Source organism: Alnus glutinosa, chromosome 10, assembly GCF_958979055.1.
Source record: "Alnus glutinosa chromosome 10, dhAlnGlut1.1, whole genome shotgun sequence".
NCBI classification, from domain to species: Eukaryota; Viridiplantae; Streptophyta; class Magnoliopsida; order Fagales; family Betulaceae; genus Alnus; species Alnus glutinosa.
The window spans coordinates 20,307,647-20,319,723 of record NC_084895.1 but is presented as its reverse complement, the minus strand read 5'-3'; the positions used below and the strand labels follow the sequence as shown (position 1 = coordinate 20,319,723).

The 12,077-nt window shown below is 36.9% G+C and overlaps 1 protein-coding gene and 1 long non-coding RNA gene across 2 annotated transcripts; one reads left to right on the top strand and one right to left on the bottom strand.

Moving 5' to 3' along the window:
- Nucleotides 1–3,547: 3,547 nt before the first annotated feature.
- LOC133879167 (UPF0481 protein At3g47200-like) lies at nt 3,548–4,914 on the top strand. Its single transcript, XM_062317704.1, has 4 exons — nt 3,548–3,569; nt 3,630–3,973; nt 4,078–4,647; nt 4,750–4,914. The coding sequence occupies exons 1-4, from the start codon at nt 3,548–3,550 to the stop codon at nt 4,912–4,914; spliced, it is 1,101 nt and encodes a 366-aa protein (XP_062173688.1).
- A 2,199-nt stretch (nt 4,915–7,113) lies between these two features.
- LOC133880091 (uncharacterized) lies at nt 7,114–8,500 on the bottom strand. The gene is made up of 2 exons (XR_009902186.1): nt 8,468–8,500; nt 7,114–7,557 (listed from the first exon to the last, which is right to left on the bottom strand). It is a non-coding gene; the product is annotated as an uncharacterized LOC133880091 (long non-coding RNA).
- Between the last annotated feature and the right edge of the window lie 3,577 nt (nt 8,501–12,077).

Genomic DNA, 12,077 nt, shown 5'->3' with positions numbered 1-12,077 from the left:
CACCTGTACGGACCTGAATCATTGAAGGCCTGTCTCGCTGGAGGGGGGCCAATACAACCGGATCGTCGATCAATGCTTTGTACTAATTTTTTTATTTTTTATTTTTAAGCAAAAGTAAAACACACAAAACCAACATGGGAAGGATGAAGGGGGATATATATATTGAATGAAATAATTTTTTTAATAATACCACCCAATAATTACAATTCTTTCTAAAAGATGTTCTGGAGATCAACACAATTACAACCCTCCCACCTATACAGTGTCTACTGTCACGGGGGATTCTTTAAACCAAAGAAGATTTTAGGAGGTAAAGCTAGAAAAGGGGATATATAATCCCGAACTTTCATGCAATATTACTCATGAGCGAGCAATTCTATTCAATGGCAACTTCTTTGCCATCTTTCATGGTGTTATTCTTATTCTTCTCGCCATTTGGTTATCAAGAAGAAGTCTCACCAATCAATCAGTACCGTCATTACAAAGAAATTTGATCATTAGCCGTCACATTATTAGCGGCCAGCGCATAGTGAACACTAATGATCAAATTATTAGTGGCCACTTTCAAAAGTCACCGCTAATAATACACTATTAGCGGCAAGACACAACTCACCACTAATAGTCGCCGTCATTTGTAAACTATTAGCAGCCACAATAAAATAGATGCTAATACACAAAAATATTAATATTAGCATCAATATTCGAGTCGATGCTAATAAGTAGTTGCTAATAACTTGGCAGGAATTTGCATGGCAGGAATTTGCATGAAATTTCGGGAAGCTATTAATTAGCGGCGACATTATTCGCCGCTAAAAGTTATTAGCGGCGAATAATGTCGCCGCTAATAATATTTTGATGTCAATATTTTGATCAAAAGTGACCATTATTAGCGGCGATATTTTGATGTCGTCGCTAATAATGGTCATTTAATTTTATCAAAATATCGACATCAAAATATTATTTGAAAGAATTTATTTGATAAAGGTAAAGGGTAAAAGAAGCATTTATTTAAAAAAAATATTTAAATGATAAAGGTAGAGGGTAAAAGAAGCTATTTGGGAGTTTGTTTAAATAGAAAAATAAAAAGTAATTTGATTCCCTAAATTTTAAAAAAATCTAAAATAAACTATTACTAGTGCTCTAAAGGAATTGCAAAAGTGCTACTCTACAACTTCGGATACGGATCCGTCGAAGAAGTTGTACTAAATATTAATGATCCCTCTAGATCGATTAGGGTAACACTTTTAACTCCCTTAATAAGTTTAGGAACATCAAAAGAGTCTATTGTAAGGAAATTTTAATAAATGTTTCATACATTCAAAGAAATGAATAAAATTTAGAAAGTGTGTTGCCGGTGCTCTAACAAAGGGGCGCTGCAATCACTTACAAGACATGGTCATCTACACTCCCCCTCCAGACTTTATTCTACTTTTCTTACATTCAATTCTTCAGTCATGTTTGCTTATTGCACTGATCTGGTTTAGTATCTACGTATATACTGAGTTCTCTTGTTCAACAAAAAAGAAAAAAAGGAAATAATTAATGACAAATTAAATATTGAAAGAGTACAGAGCTAGAACTGAAATAAATGTCTTTTAACATTACTTAATAAATAATAATAATTGGGCGTGATTATTTCTTACTATTTGCACCTATAAATGCACCGACGAACCCTTTTCAATCCATTTAACCATTTTTTTTTCTTTTTTTCTTTTTTTCTTTTTAACGAATTAAAGATCTGAATATTTTATTAATTAAAGGTCACGAGTATAAAGCTCTTACGTTAGAAAATATAAAACTCTGTAAAATCATAGTCACATGCTATGAGGTTACAAAGTCATAGACTCATAAATACAAACAAAATTCTTACAATAAATTAAAGTACTATCTATGACTTTCATCTTTCACTAACTCATGTACAAAAATAGTTAAATAGCAGATATGCTCTGAGCATACTAGATCTAAGACAAGTGTAGCCAAATATCCTAAAAACATTTATTTAAACCAACCGTGGGAGATAACCTATTACACTAAACTATTCAAGCCGTGAAAGATATATAACTGTTCACACCGAACTATTCAGACCGTAAGGAATAACCCCTTACACCTGACTAAAATGAAAAATTATTGAGTAGTTAGATCTATTTTCTGAGAATTTTTCTGTAGGGCCGGCTAAAATGAAAAATTATATAGCAATATAGATAGATAATAGATTGTCGTGTTTATGTTCAATCCATTTAACTAGTTAATTAGTCATAAAGGTTTGGCAAAACGATTAATAAATATCAGTATTTTAAAAACTCATTAAAAAACTAATCTTTCCGAATGAGTGGACAAAGATAAAATAAAACATTTTTCGATGTCAGCTGTTTTTACCTGGTTCTTCTCCCTCAGGGCCTCAACCAAACTTCGAACGCCTAGCCTGATGTTGCAGAGGCAACACATGCTACAACGTGGTACGGAGAAGTACTTTAAACATTATTTAACATAGATGCATGTGCTATCTCATAACTCATGATTTTGTCACTCTGCCACTATAACATCTAGGAATACTACTTTTAAGTTTTTTAAGAAAATAATAATAATAATAATAAAAAAAAAAAATCAAGAAATTGTTTTTATTTTTTATTTTTTATTTTATTTTATAGATATTGTTTTTAAGTTTGATAACCCTCTTGACCATTATCATTCATTTGTAAGATATTTTAAGGTGCAATATGGGGCTCACAAGTAGTAAGACTTTTCACAAGCTTACAGAAAAGAAAAGAAAAGAAAAGAAAGAGAGCTTCTACACATTCTTCCCTCATCCCTCTTTATCACCCTTTTATAATAAAAAAATTTATTTTTATTAAAAAGTTGTCTCTGATGTCACATCAGAGACAACTTTTTAATAAAAACCAATTTTTTTAAGGAAAATGGGGTGACAAGGGGGGATGAGAGTCTTCTCTTTAGCATTTTTCATATACATATGCATGGGTGCAAGAGGAAGAAAGTACATATTATCAGAGAGAAATTAGGGGAGAGAAACCCTCAATTCAAGCATCTCTTGCAAGCAAAATTTGCAGGTTCTTTACCGTCTATATATTTCACTTAATTTGTTATGTACTTTTTATAAGATGTGTTAAAGTTTCTTTTAATAATTAATATCTCAGTTTATTCATACACTGGTCCATGGAAAATGATTTATTACACTGCCATTATGCACGCGCGGTATCTTCACCTAATGGGAGATAAAATCCAATATTCTCCTTCTCTAATCAATTATTTACCAAGAAAAAAAAAAAAAAAAAGCCTTTGAACTGTAAGCATTGTCCCAAATTTACAACTTTATGTTTAAATTGAAATTCAGATCCAATTATTCCATTTATAAGAAATCCCTAATGGATTGAAGACGATGAAAACTGATGTCAAAATTTAAGATACTTGGGTTCTAGTGTCGATCTGCATGCATGTATTCCCATGTTGAATTAGGAATCCATTGATAGTGCTACTTGTGATTAATTATGTTATTTGGTCACTAGGAAAAAGAACTTGAGGGGAGGAAAATATGGCCTGCCACGCATCTACAGGTGAATATCCGAAGGGAAAAGAAGTTGAATGAAAGGAGTTTGTCATTAACATTCTACCAGAAGTACTGGAATCTGATCATCAGTGGCAGGAGAGCTATATCTACAGGGTCCCCAAGAAACTTCATAAGGTAAATGAAGAAGCCTACACTCCTAAGTTAGTTTCAATCGGCCCATTCCATCATGACCTCGAAGAATTGAGGGGCGTGAAATTGCAGAAACTAATATATTTGAACAAGTTCTGTATTAGAGTCGGGAAGAGCAAAAAGGATCTTGCTAGCATAATTGAACGCAAGAAAGATAAAATCAGCCGTAGCTATTCAGAGACCTTTCAGCTAAATCAAGATTTTGTGAAAATGATTCTATTGGATACTATCTTTATCATTGAGCTCTTCTTGAGGAATTTTGTATGCGAAAAATATAAAAACATGATTATATATTAAGTAACGCGTGGCTAGAATTTCACATAAAGCGGGACTTGATATTACTGGAGAATCAACTTCCGTTTAAGTTTCTCCAAAAGTTCTATAAGTCTGCCTTCAATGGATCAGAAGAAGTTGCTCCCTTTCTTGAGCTTACGTGTCAGTTCTTCTTCTCGGATAAGCACCGAATACCCATGGATAAGAAAGTAAAACATTTCACTGATTTGCAAAGATTGTTTTACCATCCTATTGACATAAAACCTCATCCCAAACCTACCAAACATCTAAGATATACAGCCACAAAGCTGTATGAGGCAGGATTGGAATTCAAAGCAGTTGACCTAGATTTCTCTAAGAGATCGTTACTTGACAAAGATTTCGCTAAGCATAAGTGCTTGGAAGACTATCTGTGCTTAAATCTTTCATGGCTGTTCTCTTGCTTACCATGCTTGAAATCCTTTGGTTGCTTTAAAAGTGTGCAATGCATCTTGAAAGTCCCAATACTTGTGATAGACGACCAAACAAAAGCTTTTTTCCGAAACCTTATGGCTCTGGAGCAGTTTCATTATCCATCTTACACATACATCTGTAATTATGTTTTGCTATTGGATTATCTTATCACCACTACAGCAAATGTGTGTTTGCTCGTTGAAAAAAAGGTGATTATAAACAGGCGCGGTAGCAGCGCTGCAATGACTACTCTGATCAACACACTTGGCCATATGATTGTTGAACCTAACTCTTGTTACAATGATCTCTAGCAACGGCTCAATGAGCACGTTGATAACTTATGGAACCATCTCATGGCATCCTTGGCAAGTGTGTATTTCCGCAATTTTTGGAGAGGCACTGCAACTGTTGCTGGAATTCTGGTCCTGGTTTTCAGTTTTGGAAACTTCCTTCAGCCTTTTCTCATGAAGATTTGAAATATCCGAGATTTAGTGCTGTTTGTTGGAGTGCTTTGCTTTTAGCTCTGTTAATGGATTATATCTGAACTTTGTAATCCCTTTTAGCTTGTCATATGCCCTAGACCTGATAGCTTTTAACAATTATTTTGATCATTTGCAAGTCTATCACATTGTTTTAGCATCCATGGAGACTGTACTTCAGCAATTAGAATTCTATGCAATGTTATTATATAGCACTGTATCCTAGGACATATCTTAATATTATTATTCTTGTGTTATATATTGGACTATTAATTAAATAATTAAATTTATAAATTATTATCTATTCGAATTTTTGAAATAAACGCAGGGAGCAAGCTTCTGAGGAGCAAATCCCTTCTAAGCCGTAAGCGACGGGAGTAAATCCTATAAGAAGTCGTTGGGAGCAAGTCCTTTAAGAGAGAAAAACAAGAATAAGAAACTGCATTGCATAAGATTTATATGTTCTTTATAATTGTTTTATTGCTTTAGATGTATGTGTTCATTTCATGGTATGGGACATGAAATATAATGTACATATATAGGTACAACTGAGGTTATACGTAGTATAGGCATTACCAATGAAAATATAAGAGGATTTTGTGTTATCAAACAACTTTACAGTGCTTGTTAGGTTTTTAGTATTGGCAATTAATTCGGCGTCAAAACATATTTGGTTGTAAGTTTTAGTCTACTGGTTAAGTTGGTGAATAATTTTATCCAAGACTGAATCCAGCTCAAATTGAAATACCTAGAAGATGTGGTTAAGCCTAATCAATCAAGAAAAAGAGCAAATTGAAATTTCATTAAGTCGAGTTAAAATCAAATTTATCAATTTCAAATTAAGTACGTCTCCGTATTTTAATCATAACTTTCGGCTAAAGTACTAACGAATTGCGTTGCAATCAGCAGTGCTGGAAAGCTAACACAAAAGGAACAAATATCTCTAAAATACGTTTTCCCTAATTCAAATGTTTACTATGTCAAAATCGCTCCGCAATATAGAACTGAAAATCTGGGCAAATTTTTCTAAAATCCTATTCCAACTCGAACTAAGTTTTCTTCAGCGGTCTATTTAAAGAAACTTCTAGGTACAAATTTATTAAGAATTCTACTCTAGAATTTAGTGTACTAAGAAGGGTTTTAGACCTAGACTATTAATGTTAAATCTCTCTTAAGAGTTTTGGTTATTGTTAACCATCAACCTTAAACAATTGAAGCCAACCGAAGTTCCAGTTAAGGAGATCAAGAAGAATAACTCTCCAAAAGTTCTGGGAGAAAAACAGATAAGTGAGTCACTTGTTTTAATTCAAAAGTGTGACTTTTGTGAGTATTGTAACGCCGCCTTCTACAAAAAAACGTAAGTGAAAATTTTGATTTTCACGTGACATTACAACATCATCAAAGTTATAAATTGGTAGTGGAATATTATTTTTCTTTAACAATAACACATCAGAGCTGACGGAATTATTTTATTATATAAAATATAAACCACGTGATCCGATATATTAAATATACAAAGCAATAATGTATGTGCCACAAGCGGCACTTAATAATACTAAACTATTGTTTTCTCCAACATAACAAATATTACATATCATCATAAAAGTCTTAAGCTATATTGTAATAATATTATCATAATATTCCCAGTAGTTCCGTCTTTTAATCTATCCTGAAAAAGCTTGCCTATGATTGTAGTAATAACCATAATCTCATACTGTGATCAAGTGAGTCAACGGTCCTTAACAACATAATGAAATACTGAATCATTTAAAAGTACACTATACAATCATATGATGACAGTTATATGTATGCACAATTTCAATATTCATTTATACCTCGGAATTTAAACCGTTGGACTTATTACTGATTAATGCCATAGGGTCTAAGCCTCGGTCTTATTATTATTACTGAATTACTGATCAGTTCCTGTGGACTACCACCATCTTAGGTCTTATTAAAACCTATGGTCTGAATCAGTACTACCTCAGGACTATTTCCCTTGGTCTTTGCCTCGGGACATTAACCCTTACTCTATACGATTGATTGATGCATTGGGACTTTCACCAACAGTCTTCGCCTCAAGAATATACCCCTTGGTCTTTGCCTCGAGTCGTTATCCTTCGGTCTTTTTTTGTTAATAGGTCATATGTTCTCACAGTAAAATATGCAATGACAGTTTATTAGTATAATCATTAATCATGTCAATAATATTCTTAATAAAATAGGCATAGTTCCAAACAAAACATGTTACACACAACTCGCATACAATTAAATAAAACAGATGTCATAACGTCGAGTCTTTCTACATATGCACCCCTCATCCCCCCTTGTCACTCATTTATAATAAAAATCAATTTTTTTAAGGAAAAGGGGGTGACAAGGGGGGGATGAAAGACTCATCTTTAGCATTTCCCCATAACGTCATCAAAGACCACCAACACGTATCATCCCCAATGAGTAAGTAATACTCACAACAGTGAGGTATTCAAAGCTCCAAACAAAGCATGTTACAAACAACTTGTATACCATTAAATGAAACAGAAATCATAACACTATTAAAGACCACCATCACGTACGTATCATCTCCAGTGAGTAAGAAATACTCACAACAGTCTTTTTTACCGTCTCTCAGTTCATCATCTGCAACAATTAGATACACGTACATAGAATAATACTATTATTATCCTTATTCATAGTGTCAAAGTAAACTTAACATATTTAACATGTTCTTAGTTTAGTCATTAATACTGCGTAATTAATATAATCTCATTTAAAAACCCCTTTGTAGTATTTCTTTCAAAACCCATACTCAATTCTAGAACGTAGGCCAATCAACACAGGAAATACATGGCCAAACCGGGGATCACGCCAACCTCAGAAATCCTTTAGATTTGATTAAGCACAACATTTTAACACTCTTTAAATTATTACATAACTCCCAAAACCCAGACACGGCCAAACACAATGAATCTACCACCAATAACCGAAGCACAACTCAATACCAAAGGCCCAAATCAACAACCAAATCCTTACACCAAATATCCCATAACCGGATCCCTCGCGAACAACCAGAAAATACCCAACTTAGCCGTGAATTACCCCTATAATTTGCAACCCAAAACAGGAACATGGCCAAACATTCAAAAACTCAACCTTTCCACTCTCAACCGACTACTACTCCAAATACAGTCAATAATCAACCCAATTATTACAAACCACCCTCACCTAGCAGTGAGACCATATCCGGAAAATCAACACCCAAAAACTCAGCTCAACCGTAATATACTACAAGCAATCTACAATCGGGACAGGGGATGTTTGGGTAGACACCACACACAAAACACCCACTGGCCGGAATACACATACCCAACGAGCAGGAACACGGCCAACACCACAATCCCACAACAGAGCACACAAACACACGGCCGTGACCAATACAGCTCAAAATCATCAATAAACTCAACAAGAAACCCAATCGGTTGAACCTACATAGTACCCATTGATCAATTTAAATCAATATATAATTCACAATAGAATCTCAAGAAATTACCTTTAAGATTTACTCAGAAAACTACTAGAAATTGTTAGAAAATATAATCGAAAGCAGAAAAATGAAATGCTCCTAAGGCGCGTTACAACGTCGCTTTCCTTAAGAAATTATTTGCCCCCACCAGAAAGGTATGCAAAAAGGTTACAGCAAATATTTCTCCAGGATACAATGGAGCCCAGAAACCTCTGTTTGTTTAATCTCGTTTTGCACTAACGAAAAATTAAACCCGAACACTCTCAGATTTTTCTATTATATCAAGAGACAGACAGAGACTCTATTTAATTTTAAAATACAGAAGGTATCAGAAAAAGCATTTTTAAGATAAAAGAAATTTTATTATTTCTTTTATTAAACACTGTACAGCAGTTATTTCTGTATATTTCTGATAACTGGACAGCAGTTACTTCTGTATAATATTTAAATAACTGCTAATCTAACCGTCCATAACTGCATCCATAACAGTCATAAACTGCTGTTCCAACAGACACTTAAATCTGACCATCAGATCAAATAACTGTCTATGATTGATTAATAATAACCATTAGATTGTTATTAATTAATCTCAACCATTAGATCAAATGTGATTTGACCTCACAGTTTATTTATTTGATTGTCCAGTAAATCCGACCATTGGATCTACCTAAGAAGCATCCTATGGTTTAGATTAAACCACTAGATCAATTGATCATGACCATCCAAAATTGAAAGGTCATGATTAGATCGCTCCGAGCTCCGATGCTTCGTGCCAAGTGCCAAGTGCCAAGTGCGCCATCAAAGCGCCACTAGCGCCCTACAGCCCACTGCCACGCGCGCGCGCGCGCGTGTGCGTCCGGTGCTTCGCACCGTACTATAGTATACACATAAGAGTATACACCTAAGCATTACTTTAAATGCTTAAAGTGTGTTGGGCCTTTTAAATGCCAACTTCAGTTTCTCTTTTTCCCATGTGGGACTATCTTCATTTAATGCTTTTAAATACCTTCCTTTTAAATCATTCCCAAGACACAAAATAAATATTTATATACATATTAATTTTGAAAATACTTTAACAGAAATTCCCCACCGGAATCGCGCCTCAGCTCTCCGGAATCACGCATTGGAAAGCCTAGCCTTGACCGGCCGGAAAACCTCACTGAAACGGCAGAAAATCGCCTCTGCTCTCACCGGAAAATCGCCCCTCAACTGTTGGACGACGACTCGCCATCAGCCCGCCGTCGACCCACCGGAAATCGGGCTTCCGGTCGGCCATCGGTGCTGACCCACGGACGTGGGTCTGGGTTCGTCGGGTCTCACCCGGGTTCTATCCCTCTCGATCACTCTCTGTTTCCCTCTCTCCGATCTCCTCTCTGGTCTTGATCTTTCACCCTCTGGCTTCATCTCTGCCTCTCCCGATCTCCCTCACTTTCTAGCTCTCCCTTCTCCCCACGATCATCTCTTACTCAGAGACTCGGATGGAAAAGGGAAGAGAAAGAGTGTAAAAAAAAAAAAAAAAGAGAAAGTAAAAAAAAAAAAAAAAAGAGGGAAGAAGAAGAAAGAAGAGAGGAAGGATCGGGCCTCTCACTGGGTCTCAGTCGGACGCAAAAGAAAGGAACAGAAAGAAGAGTTGCGAGGAATTAGAACACAGAAAGAACGGAAGGTGCGATTATTACAGATAGGTTGCTGGTCAATTAATAGACTTTTTTTTTTTTTTTTTTTTTTTTTTTTTTTTTTTTTTTTAACGGAATAGCATGTGCTACTCATAGATCAAAGCCCAAAGGGCATACATGGTGAGACATGAGGGACAGACCCCTCACACTCTAAACCAGAAGGATTTGGCTTAAAAACAGCTGCCTAGTAGAATCACAAATTTCACTAGAATTACAATAAATCCCCTAACTAAAAAAATTCTAGTAAAACTTGAGCCACACAAAGGCAAACTGTACATAGAAACAAGGGAAAATACAACACAAAGGCAGAAAACCCTAAATAAGTCGCCGACAATGGAAGAGGGGGCTGAGTCGCCGGAGTGACGGCGCGTGTGGGACACGCGCCGCATCCGGACGCACCCGGCCGAAGATCCGACGCCGGAGACCCTAGACGCCGCCAAGCACGGCCAGAAAGTGCGGAGCGTTGCCTGCACACGCGGATAATAAGCAGAGACGTCCTAGCGCGTGAGGGCCACGCGCCGAGCTCCGAGGACCTGCACGACCGCGGCTTCCAGCACCCAGGGCGGAACACGGCAGAGACCTCGGCTGGGTAGCGCGTGTCCACCAGGAGTCAACGAGCATGCGTAGATTTGGCTTCGAAAATAAGAGAAAAACCAGGAAAGTCCGGCCAGAAAACACGCCATTGACGACACCACCAGCCTCACTCCACCATCGACCGCTTAAGAAAGGTCATCCTGCCCAGAAACAGAAAGAAAACAAGAAAAAAACAACAAGAACTAACAAAGCCACCATAGCCAAAAGAGCTAGGGGCATAACAACCACCACCGGTACAACCGGGGGGAACAAAAACTCTACAGTCCTAAGACTGAGAGGAACAAAACAGCCGGTGGCCTCCCTCCCCGGAGAAACTACAGCAACGGAGAGCTCTCTGTGCGGGAGTTTTTCAGAGAGAGAGAGAGTGTGTTTTTTTGGTCAATTAATAGACTTGAGCAACTTGAGCTTCAAGTTCCGTTAACTATATTAGAACTACCAAGTAACGGCTAGTAGCCGTTACACTCCACGGGTCTGCAGAATTTCTGCAAAATGCAGTATGCACATTTCTTGAAGCCATCACTGGAAGTCCAATTCTCTATAACGTGTCCTGCTCCACCTCTTCACAAATCTGCATGCCATTCCCTGCTGAAGCTAAACGTGTCCTGCTCCACAAATCTGCATGCCATTCCCTGCTGAAGCTAACGTGTCCTGCTCCTCTGCATTGACGTGTTGCAGCCTTGTTTCTAACGTGTCCCAATTGTTGTCATGTATTTATTTTATTCTGTTGCTTTGTATTTTAACCACTATAAATAGTGGACTCATGTAAAAGCTCATCAAGACAATTTCAACCAATCACCATTGTCTTCAATTTTTAATATGGTATCAGAGCTACTAGACTAACGTCTTTTTTTATCATGTCTACTGAAACTTCCTCCCTTCAATCTCCATCACCCACCTCGCCCTCCCCTTCTCATTCTCTTCTCTCCTGTAATCATCAAATCACTCTCAAACTTACCCGTGACAACTATCTTTTATGGCGTACCCTCATGGTTCCCTACTTAGAAGGCCAGGAACTCCTTGGTTATGTTACTGGTACCATTCCATGCCCTCCTCAGTTCCTTTCATCTTCCAGCAGTACTAACTCTGCTGCCACTCAAAACCCAGCCTACACAGCTTGGGTTCTTCAAGATAAACTAATTCTTAGCGCTATTCTCTCCACCATGTCAGAAACTACACTCACACATGTAGTTAATCTCAACACCTCTCGTAAGGTCTGGTCGGCATTGGAAAAAATTTTCTCCTCTCAATCCAAGGCTCGTGTTATGCAATGTCGGTACCAGCTTGCCACTCTCAAGAAAGGCGCATCCTCCATTGCTGATTACTTCCAAAGAGTTCAAACTCTTGCTCATACTCTTGCTGCCATAGATCAA

Coding starts and splice junctions, on each gene's coding strand:
- LOC133879167 (XM_062317704.1), top strand. CDS start 3,548: ATGGCCTGCCACGCATCTACAG. Junction 3,974..4,077: donor AGCTCTTCTTGAGGAATTTT/GTATGCGAAAAA, acceptor CTTCCGTTTAAG/TTTCTCCAAAAGTTCTATAA. Junction 4,648..4,749: donor GTTTGCTCGTTGAAAAAAAG/GTGATTATAAAC, acceptor AATGATCTCTAG/CAACGGCTCAATGAGCACGT.